The 22,134-nt window shown below is 41.4% G+C and overlaps 1 protein-coding gene across 1 annotated transcript in view; it reads right to left on the bottom strand.

Moving 5' to 3' along the window:
- Nucleotides 1–22,134, bottom strand: part of LRRC75A (leucine rich repeat containing 75A) — a 2,021,773-nt gene that overhangs the window by 670,241 nt on the left and 1,329,398 nt on the right. The window contains exon 3 of the mRNA XM_069615022.1: nucleotides 16,837–16,949. Within this exon, the coding sequence (XP_069471123.1) occupies nucleotides 16,837–16,949 (113 nt within the window). The remainder of the gene's footprint in view (nucleotides 1–16,836; nucleotides 16,950–22,134) is intronic.

The raw sequence follows: 22,134 nt of genomic DNA, 5'->3' as shown, positions 1-22,134 counted from the left end.
ATGTCCGCGGACATGCGACGTGTTCGCTGATTGGACGGCGAGGGGCGTGGAGCGCGTCAGATTTTCTGTGGCACCCGCCATCTTGTATTCGCAGTCGACCGCGTACAGCGCAGTGAAATGTGGATAAAAAATTGTATTTATTGCCGTGTGTTGGTGTGTAAGAGTGTTTGGGAAGGGTGGGGGAGTATGAGATAGGTTCAATGTTTTGTTTTTTTATGTGCTAGACGTTTTTGTTGCGTTCGATTTGTCCGCAGAGAACACGGCTGTTCTGACATTTTGTAAATATACTAAATGGTGGGGTGTTTAGAGGACGGAGTATGTGTCATTTTTGTTCGCAAGGAAGGTAAAAATGAGCTATGAACACTCGCAGTGTACTTAATTGTTCGTAAATACACAAACTGGGGGTGTCCTCAGGACGCTGTCCGTATTGTAATCTGTCTAGTTGAATGTGTTCTAAGAACACTCGCAGTGTCCCGAAATGGTTGCAATTACACAAAATGGGGGTGTTCTGAGAACGTTGTTTGTATTGTTCGTTGTTAGGGTGAAAGTGTTTTAAGACCACTCCTTTTGTCCGCTAATAGTACAATTTCCTAGGGGCGTCAACCGACTTTTTGTCCACTAAAGAAACGATAAATCCGGCTGGTGTGCGCCGACATTATGTGATAATCCTATGACTGGCGCTATTGACCTGGCTGACTTGCTTTTCGACACTAAATCATATCTCCCGCCCCTAAGCCTGATATTATCAAAGCATTCATATTCCCCGCCTCTCTCCGTGACGTTACAGGGTGCGTAATCAAACGCGCCCAGTCATCTCCAGTCCTACGCGACTTTACACAGAACCAGGAAGACAACACACATTATGTCACAACACAGCACGCCACCATTCGGAATATGAAACAGTGATTTAAAAGCAAACAGCAAGATTGTAAATGTTGTAAAGTACATTTATTTGACATCAAATGTTTAGAGAATATTCAGCTATTTGCATTTGTCTTGTTGTCGATCCGCAAAAGTTCATGTTGAGGTACGCGATGTTCCTGTGCGATACAGAGGGTGTTAGATCAGCTTACAACTCAGTGCGCCACAATTCGGAATATGAAACTGTGGTTTAAAAGTAAAGAGCAGGATTGTACATTTGATAAAGTACATTTATTTCACATGAAATGTTTAGTGAATATTCAGCGATTTGCTATTGTCTCTGCTGTCGATCAGCAAAAGTTTATTTGGAGCCACGCGTTGTTCCTTTGCGGTAGATAGGCTGTTGGTTTATGATAAAAGCAGTAAATGGTCGCTCTGATAATCGGAAGGTTGCTCCAACAACGAACCATTAGACCACCCTATTGGTTGGTATGTTGTTTGTAGCCGCTAGTACTGCGTAAGGGCATATTGGTCCTTGGCGATTGTCCCATAAAATGGTGAGGGTCTTGAAGTTGCATATTTGGACCTGCACCTGGCAGTTGAAGACCCCATCCGCTGGAGTCTGTAAATCGTGACATAGGCAAAATGGAGCCACATACCTGTTTTCAAAAACATAAATTAGTCTCACCAGCCGATCTACATTAAAAATCATCATTTTATTTATTAGGGCGTGAAACTATTTGCTATCGAAGATAGTGCAACAGAGTATGTTAATAATAAAATAATATTTTCCCATTCATATAGCGCTAAGAACCGTGAGGTATCTAAGCGGTGCTTATTATTAACCACGGTGTGTGGTGCTCATTTATTGACCACGGAATGATGAAAGGCTGAGTTTGGCCTTGCCGGGATTCAAACTTGCGTTAGCAAGCTGTGCACGGATGTCAAAGCGAGCGCTGTACTCGCTGTGCCACTTGACAGGCTACAGTGAAGTGGCACAGCGAGTAGAGCGCTTGACCGCCTATAGACCGGTTACATTATTTCTATTAACCCACCCTGTGTCGTCTGCCTTTTTCAGAGCCCTCTAAATGACAGGGGATCAATTCGGCGGTGATAGTGCGTGGTAGAAAACATTATGCCACTTTCAACGAACAAGTTCAACTTGAGCGGTCTTTAATGCTACGCTATTGTAATTATATTTGGTATACAATAATCTAAAGGGTTACTTACAGTACAATTGCAATTTCCATTGCCTACGAGTGGTGCACTCCCAAAATACGACTCCGCGTGTGCCAACGATCTTTCGCATAGTGATATAATATATAAAAGTGGTTTCGTTTCAGAAATGTCATCTTTATCTTCTCTTACGTTTTAGCAACACTCCTTCAAGAGAAGTCTTTCATCACAATCTCTGTCTGTCAAGGTCAAAACACAATACAACCTTATAGTCCGCTTCGTGAGCCTCTCCGGGGCACGAGAAAAAAATGGAAGCAGCTGACCTTCACTGCGAACGAGCATAATTTCTTACTTTCCAACATTCTGTGTAAAGCCATCTGTAGAAGTTGGTTTTTGCACGCCATGTTTGTATATTGTTTGCGTGATATTAAAAAAAGTTTGTTTAAAGGACGTTATGGTTCTAAGTACAGCCGAAAGACCCCTGAAAATCGCAAGTTATGGTAAGCTTTGAAAAATAACTGGCGCCACCACCGTGCACTGCTAAGACTAACACCCAGGACATCAAAGATGACATCGCAAATGTCATTGATGAAATCACTGATGACATCACGTGTGTATGTACTTTTCATGGAATTTGTGTACTAGGGATTTTTATTATAATGTTGCGAAAAAAGTGTCAAGGATATTGCAATAAATATCATACCGTTATTAGTGCTTTGAACGATGCATTGATATAAATAGCATTGTATTATGGGATTCTATCTAGTATACTGAGCTACTAATGGAGAAACATAGCATTGTGTGCAGAGTACAAGATGAAAGTTCAATATTTGTAATGTTAATATGTTGAATAATGAAACAATAATTGTCCTGAAATGTTCGAAAATTCACAAAATTGGGTTGTTCTGAGGACGTTATTCGTATTGTGTTATTGCTTAGCTGTATGCAATGAGGGAATGGCACAGAGAGTAAAGTGGACGCCGTCCGCGGACACCGCGGCTGTTCGTGGACAGGGCGTGCTACATCCGGGTTTTTCCAGGAAATCCAACATGGAAAGAAGACTGTACGGATCAGCCAATCAGATGTCGAGGTTGTGGATTTGTGTTGAAAGAGACTGTGTGTGGTGAAGATGACAGAAGTGGAGAAAGTCAGAGTGTTGGTGCCCGGAGATATGTTTGCGCATGGTTTACAGCAGTACGCTGAATGCAGGCATGTTGCAAAGAACTTTGATGTGAAAGGAGTGGAGGTGGTGTGGAGCAGTGTGCCTGATTGCAATGTACAGGGAATTGTACAAGTTTGTGACAATATGGCCACGATGAACAGTCCGCATGTGGTAGTTTTGCACTATGGTGCTTTCCATTTGGGCAACGTCAGTGCCTCTACTTTGTTGGCTGATTTGGAACGCTTGGTTCAAGCAGTAATGAAGATCCTTCCAAATGCAAAAGTAATTTTTTCTGGATTACTATCTAGGGCAATATGGGACAATAGTTCAGTTTTTTGTCCTCAGCAAAATATTGCTAGGTGTCATCAACCGAGGCATGTGTGCCTTCATGCTTAGAGCTGGTATGTTCTTCTGTAACAATGAGAATATTGATGCCAGTAATGCTGTTAATTTTAAAGAAGATGGCATTTCTTTATCTTTTACGGGAAATGCCTTTCTATTTTGGAATGTAAGGGTTGCTTTGGAGAAGGTTATGTGAAGATTTTAGGAGCAAAGTAAGAAAAAATGGCTCTTTTCAGAGCCAACTTCAAACGGGAAATGGGGCACACTATTTAAATTTACATTCACCACGCTCAGATTTTCGATGTGTCCGCGGACATGGCGGTAGTCCGCGGACATGAAAATCACTACGAGGGGGTTAGTATGTTCTATGTTACATGTACATGAAGTCAGGGATATTAAGTTGTGCTACTAAAACCTATGAAATTCAGTGAAAAAACTTTGTTAAAAGGACGTTATGGTTAAGTTGCGCTACTAAAAACCTATGAAATTCAGTAAAAAAAACTTTGTTAAAGGGACGTTATGATTAAGTTGCGCTACTAAAAACCTATGAAATTCAGTGAAAAAACTTTGTTAAAGGGATGTTATGGTTCCAAGTAAAACCGAAAAACCCTTGAAATTCGCCAGTTATGGTAAGCTAAGCAACCATAACTCGTGCCACCACCGTGCACTGATAAGACTAACTCCCAGGACATCAAAGATGACATCACAAATGTCATTGATGACATCACTGATGACATCACATGTGTATGTACTTCTCATGAAATACGTGTAGAAGGGATTCTTATTATGTTGCGAAAAAAGTGTCAAGAATCATTGCAAGAAATATACCCTAATAAGTGCATTGAACAATGCATTGATATAAATAGCATCCTATTATGGGGTTCTATCTAGTATACTAAGCTACTCATACAGAAACATAACATTGTGTGCAGCGTACAAGATGAAGGTATGATATTCGTAATGTTAATATGTTGAATACTGAAATGATAATTGTTTTCTTAATACATTTTTGTGTACTGTGAAATATGTAATAAGTAGCTAATAAAACCCATGTATTACATAATTGCATTACTATAGACAAAACACAAAGACACAAGAACACATACCAATATGGGTATATACAGGGAAAGTGAAGTTAGCAAAAAAGCACAAGTAGTAGCAGAAACAATTCATAACTTAACTGATTAGTTTCATGCAAATAAATGATTGCTCTGTTTCAAAGCTGCTATTTACCCTATGTATATGTATCACTTGATGTGATTGGACCCTAAGGAAAGTAGTGTGAGTACAACGTATACAAATATGACCATATACAGGGAATGTACAGCCATAAAAAAAACAACAGAACTATCAGAAAGTGCTCATAAGTCTAGTGATTATCTTTATGCACAAAAAGGCTTGCTGTCTTTCAAGCTGTTTTCCCATATGTATATGTTTCATATGATGTGACTGTACTCTAAGGGAATTACTGTAAGAACCTACTAGAAGGATACGTCTACAAATGAAATAAAATTCTTAGTTTCTGACTGTTACTGAAGAAAACCATGTGGCCTAGATATGTCAGCAAAAGAAAAAATAGTGAGCCAGACATGTGATGTCATCAGTGATGTCATCAATGACATTTGTGATGTCATCTTTGATGTCCTGGGTGTTAGTCTTAGCAGTGCACGGTGGTGGCGCGAGTTATGGTTGCTTAGCTTACCATAACTGGCAAATTTCAAGGGTTTTTCGGTTTTACTTGGAGCCATAACGTCCCTTTAACAAAGTTTTTTCACTGAATTTCATAGGTTTTTAGTAGCGCATATATATATAGCTAAAGAACTGACCTAAAATCTACCCTGAAACGTGACCAGGTAAGGTGACATAAGGGCACAGTGCAAAGCAAGCAAATGCATTTAGATTATTTCCGTCCTCAGTGGTAATCCATTCTACAGAGGGCTCAATATGTATCAAGAAGCAGTTGCATTGACAATCAATATATTCTGAAATTACGTGATCAATTTACCTCAATGCTGTTCCTTCAGCATCCTTATCCATCAACCCTAAACAGCAACAGCGATTAATCTTACACGGTGGAGTGCAATTAGCTGTTCCGCACAGGGATATGCAGTAAGTGGGGGCTCGAGGGCCCCGGTACACGGAAAGCCGGTGTAATTCTTTTTAAGAAATGCATTGGTTTAGTCACTCACTTTTCCAAGCGGCAGTACATGAAAGTGGCAGACTGCAATGTATCACTTCAGAATGTGCGGCTCAACGCTCTATGAGTCAATATCTGTCATCAATATGCACAAACAGTAGCCAGGGTGGTGTTAAATTATTCATCACAACTCGAAGATCAGACGTGTTAATTACATAAATAAGCTACATCCATCACTCCCATGTCATGTTAGTAATGTTCAAAAGGCCATTGCAGGTTTTTAAAGCTCGTTCACACTAACCCCACCCCTTCATGGCAAAATCAAATAGTCAACACAGACATACACACACACTCACACATCTCCAAGCAGCTAATACATGTACATGTAAACAATTCAAATTTCAAAACGAACGAAATCAAAAACAAACTGCACAGAATTCCATGCAATGTATACAGCTGCTGAAAAAAAGAAAGAACAAATTAGGCTATAGATGGGTTGAACACCCACCGCTGCACTGCGGAGCAGAATTTTAGAACAGAGTGTAAGTTCAGCCCCCTTCGCTGTTCTGCCCAGCATTTTGCAAATGGAATTATTGCGCCCTTTAGCGAACTTAACTGGTCATCCAGCGTTCTGGTCCTGGACAAATTCTGGAACACTATCTGTAATCAGAGAGCTTCCAGAAGGTTTTTGCAAATTAAGATGACCGAACATTCTGCCCACTTTCCTTCGTCAGAAATACCATTTTATTTGCAATGAATAGATGGCAATGTTAGCAGTGTGGCATACCAGGTCGCAACCGTGCCAAACCCGCATGGCTTGAGCTACGCTACACCCAACTCCCTCTTTGTCTCGGGGATTATGACGTAACCATCAAACAGTCTTTTCTTGGAAATTATTTTTGCATATAGCTTTGGTAAAGGTGGGTTACCTGAATGTAACTAATTGGCTTATGGTGGTAATATCACAGAGGCAACAGGAATGCCAATAGCAGGAAAAGGTTGTTTTGCATACGTGACTAAACAGAAAAACAGACAGTAGTGTAAACCCCTTTGATTGCTCACCATAACTTACCATGTCAGTAGATTTTTGGGGCATTTTTCTGAATTCCTGCAAGACTTTTCTAAGCCCAAGAAAGAATGCTGGAGATCAAGTCAGAGTAGGGAATGAGGTACATGGAAAGTTAAAAAGGTTTGCAATAGTGTCCCATGTTTTCAAAGTTCTACAGGCAAATAAACAAGTCTTGAAGTGAGCTGCGGCTATCCAGAGCAGAGCCCAAGCAGTTTCCAAAAACGCCCCGCGACATACGGCACTACCAGGAGCCCCTCATTCCCCCAATAATATGGACGTGACTGCAATTTCTCCCGTGCGCTGTTTGAAGATGTACTCACAGTTCCACAATCTAATTACAAATCTGCAAAATCTGCATGTAAAATGAAAAGTCATCCTCTGCTGACTGACAACCTGTGCCCAAAGGAGGAAGATGTCCACAGAAATTGTCACTGTTAGGGTGAAATGTGCACCAAGCCGAAATGCTTTATGTGCTTGGTTGAGTTAGATGCTTAAAAAGGGCCGTTTGCTCAGAGAGTAATACACTGTGTTTTGTAGCAGGGCTGCACTGCTTCTAGATATGAGGCTTTCGGTATTGTTCCTGGCAATCTCGTGCTGTCAACTCCCAACCTTTTGTGAGGCCTGGAGATGATTCCCCTCCCCCACATCTCCAGTAGCCCAAAAGGCATGGCGCAGCAGGGAAAGCATACACGTAACTCTCTTTATTAAGGCATACATTTTTATAGGATGCAATTCGTAAGACATAGCTAATTTGAGTAACCATTGTTTTCTACAAGAATGTATGTTTCGGTGATAAGAACTTCAATCAGGACATTTTTATGAAAAAAGCACACAGAGAGCAGCAGTTGTCTAGCCACATCTAGAGCCTCATTACAGGTTTGCCGGTCCGGAAACATGGGTGCTGGTAAGCTCACCGGCACCCTTGTTTCCGGACAAGCAAACTACGTGTCTGCCTGCCATGGCTGCTGCACACGACAGGTTTGACCCTGCCAGGCGCTGCGACCACGGTAGGCAGACGGTTCACGGAAGCGCCGGCACTGTTAACAATGGTGCCAGCGCTTCTAAGTCCCCACTCCCATAGAGTCCTAAGGGACTCTATGGGAATGGGGACTTACATTTTACCAGTGCCTGACTTCACGGGCTGCCTGACATGCAAAATGTTACGAGTCCAGTGGAAACCTCCCGGTAGCACCGGCAAGGTTACCGCCAGAATCATAATGAGGCCCATATCTTCTCTCAAGACAATTACAATAAGTCAGACAAACAAAAAAATCAACCCCCTTATTAGTTTTGGCAATTATGTAGTGCTATAGCATCACCTATAAGTTGAAATTATTGCATTACAGTACAGCTGGGGAGAAATGCATATGAGGAGGGACACAAATCCTGTATGCGTTGTTTGGTTATTTACCCACCCTTGACCACCCATGGCCATGCTAACCCTATGGCCATTCCCACTCACTTCCTGCCCCTTCCCGCCCAAAACACATTCTCCAAAAATCTCTTTGAGCTAACTTTAAACCCTTTCCATCAAGCTTTATCCGTGAAGTGCCTACCAGTGTTTTTTCAAAGCAGTCTTCTGGGAGTCAATGGGCCTCATTACAAGTTTGCCAGTCCGGTAACTACAGTACCGGTAAGCTTGCCGGTACTGTAGTTACCGGACCAGCAAACTAAGTCTTCTGATCTCGGGTACCTTCCCGCCCGCCATGACTGGCGGGGGTACCGGTACCCGTGAGCAGAGCCTGCCGGTGCATCCGACCTCCCCATTCCCATTAAGCCCAATAGGGCTTAATGGGAATGGGGAGCATTCATTTCCGGCACCCGCGAATGGGCAATTACCGGTTCGGGCGGGCTGTAATGACCCGGTAATTGCCCATTCATGGGTGCCGAGAAAAATAGTAAGTTTGGCGGCAGCCTGCCGGTTTTACCGGCAAGACTACCGCCAGACTTGTAATGAGGCCCAATGACTTCATTGGATTCATAAACCAACTGTTGGTGCAATAAAAATGTCTTGACCAGGTGCCTTCAGCCACTCGATTTATAAATACTAGGCATGTCCTTCACTGGAGTCCTATTAAAATAGTTTTGGCTTGTGCATAAGTTTTAGATATTTGTCAGGTACTGCTGTTGTATGCTGAGATAATTTCACCATTTTGCAGCTGCTACTATTGATGGCTAGTTATTACCACTATGCAGTGCCTGTAAAATCTATTTCCCAAGCCTTCACAAAAGCCAATACTGTTGGCATTGACAATCATATACGAAGTATAACGTTGTCATGCATTGAAAACAAGCCAGTTATATTTCCACTAATTATGTTTCCTTGGGTGTCTTCAAGTCTCGAAAGTGCATCTACAAACATCACAGTCTGTTTTTAACTTGTGCTGAATTGCATTCTTGTCGTTATAGTCCTCCAATCAAAATAGGCTACAATTGTGCTCTTTTTGCTTGACACATTTCCATAAGGAATATATAAATTTGAATAAGTCATTTATTATGATTAGTGCACTTTTCAAGACCTTTCCACGCAACAGAATATCGTTGAAAGCCAATATGATGTTGAGGAGTGGACAGGAAGAGAGGACATTTGAGTCATGATGATTCGCCTATCTCTCTCATTTCATCTTAATCCTCCTAACCCAATCGCCTCCAAACATCCCTCAACTCAATTCTCTCACCTCCTAAACCCTCTTTCTACAAATGAACTTGCTCTCTGTGTTTCCTATAAAATTTCTACCACCCACCATACCCTTGCTACTTACCTTCTACCCCCTCCACCTGCTCACTTTTCTCCTGCACTCCCACCCTCCTCTCCTGCTACTTTATCTTCCTTTTACCCTACCAACCCTGATAATATTCTTGCCTAATTCCTCATGGCTAACCCTTCCCATGTCCACGCTGACCCGCTGTCCCTGTACCTTGTGAAGGACATAGCTGCTAGTGTTCAAATCTTTCTTCCCTCTTCAGCGCCTCTCATGATAATGCTATTTTCCCTCATCCTATAAGTCAGCTATTGTCATCCTTCTCCTTAGAAAACTATTGGTCTGCCAAATTTCATCCTATCTCTCTTGTACCACACTATTCCAAAATCTTACAGAAAGTAGTATTCAATTGACTCAATTCGTTCTTTGATACTCAGAACCTCTGGGACCCTCTTCAATCTGGCTTCTGACCTCTGCATTCTACCGAGACAGCTCTCCTCAATGTCAGCAACTTCCTCTCCTCCACACATCATGCGACCGTTCATCTATTTTTATTCTTCTCAACTACTCTGTCTGCTGCCTTCAATACTGTCAACCATTCTGACCTTCCCTCTCCTTAGCATCAGATATACAGCCCTTGCTTGGTTTGCTTCATACCTTGTCCTAGACATTTTCAGGAGTCCTGGGACAAGCTTATCTCCCCACTCACCACCTTAATGTTGGAGTTCCCCAAGGGTCTGTCCTTGGTCCACTTCTCTTCACTAGCTACACTTCAGCTCTTGGTGCCTTGATCTCCTCTTAGGATTTCTCCTATCAACTCTTCGCTGACAAAACTCACATCTTCTTCTCCTTTCCCTCCTTATCTGACAAGCTGTTGTCAAAATTTCAAACAGTCTATCCACCATCAAGTATTGGCTAGTGTCTCACTCACTCATGCACAACTCCACCAAGGCTGGTGTATTCTCTACTTCCCAGCCAAACAGACCATCTGTCTTCTCCTCATCTTCTCTCCTGACTACCTTCCTTACTCTGCTTCCACTCATAACCTTGGTGTCATCTTTGATACATCTCATAACTCCTCGCTCTTCATCACCAAATCTGCCACTCCAGCCAGGCTTAACCGCCTCAATATCAGAAAAATCTGTCATCGTCTTCTTTCAAAACTGCTAAATAGCTAATCTCCTCCTTATTCCTTTCTAAATCTGACTACTGTTGAAGTCTCCTCGATGGCCTTCCCAACTATTCATTTTCACCTCTGGACAAAGTACTCAACTTTTCAGTCTGCACACTTTTCCACCTTTCACACTTTTCCTCTACCTCCTCTGCCCATCGCCAGATCAGCTGGCTATCTGTGAAACAAAGAGCTAAGTATAAAGATCTCATCATCTTCAAAACTCTCCATGGACTTTCCACACCTTACCTAGCTGCTCATCTCCCTACTCGCCCCCTAACTTGTTTCGATCATCTCTAGGTCACCTCCTTGCCACTATTCGAGCCCCCATGCACTTGCTTTCATTTTGGCTCTCTCCTTCTCCTCAGTCCCCTTCTCTGGAAAGCTCTTCCTCCCCCTCTACGTACTACTACAACACTACCATTATTTAAATCCAAGCTGAAATCCCTTCTCCTTTCTGAAGAACCTGTTTCCTAACAATCTACCTTACTCCATCATCCTGCTTCCCTCTCTCCATACCCTTACTGACAACCCTACAGCACTTTTCCATCACCACTCCCATTCTCAATTTAGCACTTCCTCCACGACCCCGTTCCTATGTTATTCTGTCCTGTCCTTGTCCCTGGTTTATGTTTACACCTTCCCCTGCAACATCTGGTCTTCAAGTCACATTCTCTCACACCATTATCAAGGACCCATGTCCTTCACTCTGTTATCAATGGTACATTTTGGCCACGTTTTTGTGGCAAAAAATGCATTGCTTTCCTACGATTTCTATAAATAAATACATGTTGTAAGGAGGTTGGTGGCCTGGAAAAGTTGTTTTCCCTAATATTCGGCATGTGCTGATTTTGTTAACATTTGAAGTCTTGTGAAATTGCTTCCTCTCACTGAATCAAGACCTCACTGTTTAACAGATTCCACTTCGATCACACTATATTCCTGGATTAGAGGCGCTATTCCCCATCTGCTCCAGGCCCTTGGAACCTGCAGTCACAGCAAGAGACCTCTGTTATGTATGTAGCTTGCCTTTTGTTTTAAAAATAACAAAAGCATTAATTGGTGATTCATTTGACAGTCAAAACACTCCTCATTTGGATCTTCTGTGTTAAGAGCATGTTTGGACAACAGGGCCAAATATCTACACCATGAAAATAAAAGCAATCATGAAACCACTGCAAAACCAATAACTTCAACTCGCAAAACGTAATCAGATAATTGTTTGTACTACATTCCATAGCCATTTGGTATTTTCAAACTAAATTTGTAAAATTACCTGCGGCTACCAAAATGTCTACCAACCATAGCAGTGAAGATATGTGTTCATGTGCCACAGTTGCATATTGTTTTCCAGTCCTGGCTGTGCCACTTAACCAAAGTGTGTGTTCTTAGGCAAAACATTTGATCTTACTGTGCCTTAACTGCCGAAATTAGAAGCCCTTAAAGTGATTCAGCTCACTCTGTCTGCTTCTCCAAAATAAACCTCACTTATATTGCATTATATACTACAATCCCAGTGACCACTGAAACATTGGGCATTTATCTGTTGGCTTACTCCTGGCAACCTATTTTAACGTAACTTCCAGTGAACCCATTGAGTATCAGACTCATTCTGTTATGTGATTTTCTTTGATGTCACTAAAGTCCTTACACGTGAAAATCAGATGGGCCTGCACATGTTTTGCAGCCCACAGGCTCGCAATCATAGGTTCAGCCAGGTCCACAATGGTGCCGTTTGTCCCCCTCGCCTTTCTTATAGGTGATTTGTTTATAGAAAGATTTGAATTTATATACTGAGACAGTGATTTATGTACAACCGAAGCAGAGAGGGATGTATTTATAACATTCAGAATGGGACCATGCAGAGTGATCCAAAATACACATTTCAGGGGCTGTCCAGCCCCCGAGGGAGTGGGGGGGGGCACTAGAGGGACAGCCTGCATAGCGGGCCGCCATTCTGCCTCCCCCCCGGGGTACCTACACCTCGCCTCCTCCCTCTGCGGGGAACGGGCGTCCTCTGGCCCAGCCACATCCAGCTGGACTCCGGTGAGCAGTTTTAAGGCAAGGTGGCTGCTAAGCTCATCCTCTTCTTGCAGCCCCCCGCCTGAAGTTTAGGAGGGGTGGTAGTCACAGCAGGTTTTGCAGCACCGCTACACCAGCAGGGGATTACAGGTCTGGGGGACTTGATTGTGCAGAAACAAGGTGAAAAAGGGTAGCAGCTCCAACATTGGCTATGGAGGTACCCACAACGCAGCAACCAGATGCACGTTCGGGGATAGCAGGTCCTGCTGTGAGTAAGGGACATGCACCATGGGGGATTGGCACTCCCTTAATAACTATAGGGCATTACTATCTGGCAGATTTACCTTCCCATGACATATTCCCTTAGCATAGAACCACCTGAGACCATGCAGAGTGATCCATGATACACATTTTCAGTTCCATGATGGCCTTGCCTAAGCAGCATGCTGCCTGCCACCCAGCTATAGGCCACACACATCACTCTTGAGTTAACGCCTACCCCTTAAGCAACACCATCTTGTTAGAGCCCCCCTCAGTTTCTCATCCCACTGAAGCACTAGGGCTATGTTACCCATGAATGGATCGCATCAGCAAGGAGGAGGACCATCACAAGTCATTTATGTGATGCACTGATTGAAAGGTAAATGTCCTTTGGGCCCTAAAACAAACTGGTTTTTAGACAGACATCCACTGTATATAATAATTTGCTTGCTGATTTTAAAGCAAAGCCCAAGTAGATGTTGGCAGTTTTGGTTGCTGTCAGGACCGCAGTGAACTGTGCATAGTTAAAAGCCGTCACTTTAAGCACTACATAAATACAAGTGTCTACACAGACATCTACTATTGCTTACCATACAAGTAGACTCCTTGACCAGTATTCACATGTGGCGTTAAATTACAACATACAGAAGCCATTTCTGTATCATGTCTATGCCAACTTATATTGTAAAACTTTGTAGTACTTTGTTTTGCCCATGATTACGCATATTGGCCCTTCCAATAGGCGCTAAACCCAGAGGGTGGATGTTCTGCCAGCTCAAGGTTTTTCCACTAGGTAGTACTTTATAGGTGCTTAGTAAAAAATGAAATGTTTGACTACATCTTAAGTTTTAAATATTTTCTCGAATCCTAAAGTTCAAAATTACAGCCTTTCCTGTTCTTTGAATTATGTATTTATGTATTGTTGTGATTTATTTAAAATGTAAACATTCCACATTTATAGAACCATTAATATATTAATAAGTAAAAGAAACAAGGAAAATTACACCCTGTATATATACCTAATTACAAAAGAGTGTGGGAGCCCCTCTACTGAGAACGTACATGGGTCAAAAACCCTGTTCTATGGAATTTCTTCCACTGAGGAGGGTCTACAACCATATTTTAGCTCGCTGCACCCTTCACATTAAAAGGGAGATAGACTGGAGCCATCTAACTATCGACTATTGGCTATGATGGACTCCAGTCAAGAAATCTTGGCAACAGCTCTGCAACGAAAGCTCACTAGATGGGCAACTGCTGAAAATGTAATGTCCCTTTACAGACAGGATTTCGGAAAGGGTACAGTATCATCACAAATATATGCCTTATACAATATCTTATGGCAGGAACAAAGAATGGAAATAATAACCATCTATACTGCTGTTACGTTGACTTCAGTAAGACCTTCGATATGATTTAGCTTCCCTTATTGTGGGACAAACTGCATAAATGGGGGAATCAATACACTCTTACTTTATCATATACAGTAGCTTTACACCGACAGTACTGTGTTGATCCGTTTGAGCTAATCATGAATATACTCTGAATACATTCAGACTACGAGGGGACTAAAACAGTGCTGCCCATTAGCCCCAATATTGAACAATCTACACACCTCAAATATAACAACGTCAAATAGGAAGGCCAGGAATTTCCCACCGAAAATTAATGGAGAGGCAATCACCTGCATTACATATGCAGATGATACAATTTTACTGGATACGACCCTGATTGGACTCCAGTGCTCAATAAACACTCTTTTAGATTATGCAAGAACAAACCAAGTGCAAATAAATATAGGTAAAATTAAAATGATGCACTGGGGGGGGGAGCAAGCAACAGGAAAGCCCCATTGGTCTGGAGGCTCTGCAGCCAAAGACTAGAGACAGTGATGGAATGCAATTATTTGGGCTTCTCGATAAAATCAGACCCCACGAAAACCTATTATGTAGATGCCACCCAAAGTAAGATGTGAACAAAATGGATGGTGGCAAAACAGATTATAGTGAAAAGAGGACACAATGTGCAAGGTTTACTGGAAATATATTGCACCAGCTTAGTCTCGAGTATAACATATGGACTCCTTGCCTTCCCATATCAATTTGTAGCAGGCCTCGATAAGATGGAGCCAAAAATACTCTGAACTGTAATCAACCTTCCATCTTGTATCACAGCTGAAACACTTAAGGCTCGAATTTGGCCAAAAACTCACTTATAACCTGAGGGGTACATCGCCTATTGCTGTATATAAAACATATGCCTAGACACTACAATACGAACTATATATTGAAGTTACCGGGGGAGAAGATACTGCTAGGTTATGAAAACACTTATCTGACAGATCTACGACAGGATGCACATGATATGGCAACCCTGCTAGATCTTGATATGGATACTCTTCTGGAAAAGCCTAATTTCGAAACGTTGATAAAAGAAAAGGCGAAGGGATGGGACAAGTCCCACAACGTTGACAAGCAAAATATGACAACCTGATACAGAGAATGTCCACTTCAGAGTTTCTTAGCTAAGGCCCCTTGTGGATATTGAACGAAACACAGCTCTGTTGAGCTAAAACGCTTCATACTATATTTTAGGCTAAACTTAAGGAGCATGGTTACGCATGCCGTATGAGGATCAGAAGTGCCGGTTATGTGATAAAGAAATAGAGACCCAACAACATGTACTGACCTATTGTACAGGATTACGTCCTTATTACCTGATTGGATACTCATATGGAGTACAAAATAAAGATTTGATAGAAACTGACCAATTCTGGTCCAGCTATAATGGGGCAGCTTCGATGATAATAGCCGCTGGCGTCTATCATATTTGGAAGGTAGCAGAGCAGCTGTTTTAAATTGCTTCTGCACAGCTGAATATAATGACTAAGCGGAAAATAAATAATTCTGGTTCAACCCAGAATAAGAATTGAGGACAGCCATTAAATATTAAATGAGAAGCAATGTTACGCATTAATTTTATGTATGTTTTCTATGTGTCTTATTTAATTCAAATGATATTTTATATTGCCCAAATTGTTAGTGTAATAAAATGTGCTTAAAGTTTAATTTAACTAAACGCGCAATACAAAAAAAAGAAAAATTATGATTTTCAATTTTCGGACGCGATACCAAGTAATAAACACTCCATTTATACAAGAGGCAGAGTCAACCCAATAGTAAAATGCACTTAGGACATAATCAGGGGGTTGTAGTGTTTTCTAAATGTGTATGCACCCTGACACTGTCAAGAGCCTGTAGTGGATGGCAGCCCATCACCAACCCAAATGAAAGACCAATTTTAAAATGCGGTTTCACCACCCATAATTGGAATTTGTTGATATCTTCGTAGGTGTTTCTGCCAGAAAGCTTTAACTTTTGTTTTTAGTGTTTTTTAGAGGTACATACTGCCATTTTAGCCTTGCCAACATTTGATATTTGCAGATATATCTCTGCTGAGCTTATACAGCACTTTCTATCAATTCTTTTTTCAAACTTTTTGAACTATTGTTATTCTCATTAAAGTTCTAAATAGGGCAGTGGACTAAACTAAGCATCAAGGTTACAAAGCTATTCGTCTTTTTCACCACTCATAATTGGTGTTAGGACACATTTTAGTCAGGTTTTTCTTCCAGAAATCTTTATTTTTTGCTTCTTTTTCCAAGAGCTAGCTACTAGTATTTGAGGGCATATCCCTGCGTACTGTTAGTTATAAGAGGTCTGGCCACGCCCGAGAGTATAATTAATGATAAGTTTGATCGGGAGAGATGTTTCTCATTACGGGGTCTCTGGATTCATCACCGGAAAATTTTGATTTAGAATGACTACAAACGTGTTGTTATGTCCCAAAACACAGTCATCTGCATTAAAGTAATCTTCAGATTCCTAAAGGACAACAGGAAGCAACCAGGCATGACCCACAAAGATGACTCACCAGGCTTGGGGCTTCCTCTTCATTATTCCTTGTCGTCGCCACTGCGAATGGGGACTAAGGTGATAGGTCAGCTGCCGGCACACCTTCTCCATGGCGCCAATCGAGTCTCCATCCTGAAAGAGAGCCAAGACAGGGGTTACTTGAGAATCACTTTCCTACATCCTCTAGCACTATGACGTTGTTTAATTTTAAGAAGACAACACATGTTTCTCTTTGGAAAAACTACCAAGTGCATCAAGTGGCACAATTCAGCTTCCCCATCTCACAATTTAAAAAGGCATACAACAGTTGCAATGTGAACATTGGACATCTTATTTATAAGCGACATATCCCCATGATAGCATATGCTGTCAACTGCCAGAGAACAGGCACCTAATATGAATGATGGAAGTGGAATTTGGAGAGTGTTTGATGATTTTAGTTGGGGCAGCGAGGCCGTCAAAAGGTCCAAAGGTGCAGCGATAGGCTTGTGTATGGAGGTATCAGTGGGAGGGAAGTGCAAATGGTGCGTCCTAGATTGAAGGACTGTGTAAAGTAGAGGTTGATAGAGTCAAGTAGGCTCAAAGTTGCTCAGTGTGGGATATGATATGGGTCCTAGATGTGATTGGGCAAACAGAAAGATCTAGTGTGGAGGTGGAGATACAGCAGAGTTGAGTGGGACCATGTTCATGGCTGCCTTACCTTCATCACCAGTAGCTGGGTTGAAGTAGGGTAGGTTTTGGCAATCTTCTCAAATGACACTGCCATTGTCTTGAAGGGCACTGAAAAGAGTTTCATCCTGGGCAGCAAAGGTAAGTTGTTTACATTTACTAGTGGGTTTTTGCTACAGGTGGGAATGTAAACGAGGTCCGGAGTACAGAGTGTATGAGCCTGGCATCACTGACCAATCTATGATGAACACAGCAATCTTGTGAAAGGCTGAGAGGGCATTATTTGATTATAATCATAGATAAGGATATCTTTAGTTTGCTAGCCCAAGAAGAATTCAACATGTAGCAAGTAGAGATTGATAGCTGTACTGGTACTAATATACAAAGGTGGCTGAGTGCATAAGCTTCCGTTCCGCAAGCTAATGTGCTAGGCGTCTTTGTACTTCATTCGTTGAACCGATTACAGGTATCATGACCAACGATGTATAAAATTGGACTATAATTGAAATGCAATGGACCGGAACACTCGTCAGGAAAAGAACAAAATGTAACAGGACACCCTAGAGTTGGGAACAATCGCATTTCAGATATTAAAATCTAAAATGGTTCTAGTGCATGAAAGTATCACCAAATGTTTACAGAGCTCCATAATCAAAGATCCTCCATCCACATAGGATACCTAGCTTTTAATGTTCATTTAAATTTCCAAAGTCTGTGAAGGGAAGTATTTTGCTCTGGCAGATGGATGTTTGAAAATGGCAACCGACGACGCTTTCAAATGCATACTGCAGGCTCCTTTAAAGCTATGTGTTCCCTATTGTGTACATACACAATGATCACAATGATGAAAGTATAATCAATTCAGGGAATTATCACATCAGGTGACTGGTACAATAGCGCAACAATATGCCAGCAGAGTCCTAGTCCCTGGGAAGTTCCATCAGTTCAAAGGTCACTTGTTGGTTTATTCATTAAGCACTCCCGTCAACAAGGAAAGGGGAAAGCTGGTCCCTGCTGGATTCTTCTCCACCTAGAGGAAGCCCGCCGCGCAGGCTAGCAGCAACTGCAATGTCAAGCAGATGTTTAAAGGAAACAGAACAATCAGGCATCCGGAATCATAACAACATAGAGAGAGCTGTGAAGGCTCAACGCAACCATCTGGCTTGCTGCCGCTTTCGCTTGCCAAACACGTCCAACGTGGCCATCCATAATTAAGATGCAAATTGGAAAATATAGACGAAAGAAAGCAGAACTGCGCTTCTGAATCTATTTTCAGAGCTGTAGGAATTCAATCAAAGCAGCATTTTGCTTGCAATCCATCTCCAGTGGCAGAACGCTTAAATCGGTCAAAAGCCAAAATCGCAGGAGATGCTACAGCCTCCCATGAAGTTAAAGGTGACCAAGAACTGGAATACTCGATGCACGTTTCAAACAAATGTGAGTTCCATTTACCAGCAAAAATGTAGCCTGAAGACTCAGATTAGCTGTGCCATGTGATTTTCAAAATACGATTTAAAATAAAGGATATGTACAACTAACTACGCCCAGACCACGCTGTTTTCAAACATTTGTTATATTTCTCACTCCGGTGGGTACCTCAAAGTGACAACCTATAGGAAGCATTGTTAAATATTGTAGAGCACCAAAATAACTGTTTATGATGAGGGAGCGAGTGATCTTTACACGTATATGCCATCATGTGCCCAGAAATGTGTCTCGGTTACTTGAGATGAAGAGATGCTTTGGCATAAAGGGCTTAGGTGATGGCACGCTCGTTATGGAATGACTTGGGAGGGTGCAGACCTGGTTTTGTCGGAATGCCAGTAAGATGGTCTCCTGCTCTTGAGTTCTTACCGGGGATGATGTTACAATAAGGTTATTACAAGCAGCTGGCTAAGGCACCATCAGTAGAGGGGCACGATTTTAAACCTATAACGAGTTTTGCACTGCTTGAGTTGATGAATTTATGCATGTCCGTTTTCTGCAAACTGTTTTTCTTAATAGGTGATTTCATTATTCCATGGGGCAACCCCAGCTTCAAGCACTTTAATTCCTTGGCTACTTTTATGTAACTCTTAGACCTTCAGCAGAATTGTTGTTCGGCAACTCATAGCAAATGCAATAGTATAGATTGAGCCATAATCCTTTCTACGTTTGAACTTGATGCATTGACTATTGGCTGGTCTGACCATCTCTTGTTGGCCTTCTCTATTACTTTCTCTCACGCTTTCTATCAATATGAAGACAAGTGTTCTACCGTGTTAAAATGTGATTTTAAGCTAATTAATTCTTCCTCTCTTGTTATACTTTTTGAGAATGTTATCATCCCTACCCATAAGCACTTATCTGTTGATGACGTATTGGATAAATGCAATGATGCTCTAAAATCTGGGATAGGCAGCATTGCACTGTTACAAACAACATCTTTCATTCTAAACCTTCAGCTCTTTGGTTTTCGGAGTCTCTAAACTCCCAATGACAAACTGTCCAAAGGACTGAACACGTTTTGCATATTTCGCCCACCACTGATAATTTGAATAAATGAAAAGAACAGCGCAGCTGCTTTGCTAATTCAATTTCTGAAGCTATGTTCGTATGTTACAATTCTCTGATTGAGTCAGCTTCTAATCAATCCACAGCACTATTCTCGTTGTCAAGGTTATGAAAATCGTCTTCCCTACACAGCCTTCTGCCACAAATCAATCTAGTCAGGATTTTGCTTTATTCTTTTCTGAGAAATTAGCTATTTGGTCAGAAATTCCACATCACCATACTGAGACAGTCCAACTGAACTGTAAAATCGTTAATAGTTGGTATTCCTTTTCCCTTCCTACTGATGACAAACTTATGGATTTAATGTCCAGAACAAAGAGACGATCCGTGTCCTGCCATTAAAGTTAAGGAACACTTCTGGCTTTTTATCGCCTTTTTTAGAAAGCTTGTTAATTTGTCATTAATCTCTGGTTGCTTTCGAGGTTCTTTGAAAGTTGACCATGTCTCCCCTCTGTTGAAGAAAGCTACTTTGGACAAGGATTTTCTGGATAGATACAGAGCAGTATCTTCGCTTCCTTTCCTCTTCAAATTTATTGAGAGAATGGTTTTGGATCAGCTGAACACTTGGATTACTGATCAAATACTTCTAGCACCTTCCCAATCAGAGTTTCAGTCAGAGAGTAGCACTGAAACCGGCACCCTTCACATCTTAGATAATATTTATACAATTCTGGATGATGGCGTCTCCTGTCTGTTGATCTTACTCGACCTTTCAACTCAGTTTGATATGATTGACAATTAAGCGCTCCTCATAAGCTTGTCAGTGCATATGGAGATCTGAGGACAAGTCCTGGAGTGATTTATCCCTTTTCTGTTTAATAGAAAACAACTGGTTGTCATAGGCAATGATCGCTCTGATCCTATCGGTATTTCATTAGGGGATCCCCAAGGGTCATTTCTTGCTCATTTGCTGTTTTATCTATACATGGAACCACTGGCAGATCTTGCTTTTAAACACAGAGTGGCAATGCACCAATATACTGATGACAACTAAGTATATATGGAAATCTTTTCTGTTCAGACTGCAAGATTGTTTATCTGATATTTAGATCTCAATTTCTAGTCATTTTTTTAAACTCAATCAGGCATAAGAAAATGTATTTTCTCACACACTTGCATTTTTTCTTTATTCATTTGGATTAAAGAGGCTCAGATTCTGGGGTCCTCAAATGAGCTCTCATAGATGGCTAAATCCCTAGACTTTACCTTGGACTCAAGCTTAACTCTTGCGCCTCATATTAATTCTCTGGTTAAAGCTGCACAATATCTTCTTTTCTCTTCAAGTGACGAAAAATATTATATCTCTTTCATTCATTTTCGTTTATTCGTTCAGTAACTTGTACTTTCCCAGATCGATTTTGGGAACTCTGTTTTAATTGGGCTTCCTCTGTTCTGGCCCAGCTAAAATCAGTTTTTCATGTGGCAGCAAGCTTAGATCCTGGAGTTTGAATGTTTGACCGCATAACTCCTGTTTCAGTGGCCCTCATTGGCTGCCTCTGCATGCTAAAATGGTTATAAAATTGCTTTGTGTGCATAAAACATTTTTCTTGGAATACCCATCCTAGTCGACAGATAAATTGATGATCTCTCGGGGATTGAGAGGCCTCCGTAGTCATGAATCTCTTCGCTTCGCTTAGAGGTGTGCACGTTTAGGTACACTTTCACGTTAAAAAGATCTTTTTTGAGTGCTGCAGTTACCCACTGGAATTCTCTGCCGTTCTATATTCGGAAAATGTCTGTGTATCAGAGGTTTAGGAAAGCTCTCAAAACATGGCTTCGGAATACTCCTTTATGATTGATTTTTAAAATGATTTGTCTTCAATAGTATTTTTATTGTAAATGTATTTTGTACAGCACTCTGATGCTTTTTGCCATGCCAGCGTTTTATAATAAATCTCTATATATATAAAAGGGAAATTTGTGGATATGTGTTTGTGCCTCTTCGAAATGTTCAGCATACTTCCCAACATCCTACAAACCTGTCATTTGGCACGTGTGTAGGTTCCATGGTGTATAGAATGTAAAAGTAAACAATATACATTTTTATAATTTTGTCTTTTTTGAAGCGTCTGCAATGCTTGGATATGTGTGTGTG

Source organism: Ambystoma mexicanum, chromosome 9, assembly GCF_040938575.1.
Source record: "Ambystoma mexicanum isolate Mex_15411 chromosome 9, UKY_AmexF1_1, whole genome shotgun sequence".
Classification (NCBI taxonomy): domain Eukaryota; kingdom Metazoa; phylum Chordata; class Amphibia; order Caudata; family Ambystomatidae; genus Ambystoma; species Ambystoma mexicanum.
Note: the sequence above shows the minus strand (reverse complement) of the source record. Positions and strands in the feature narration are given on the sequence as shown.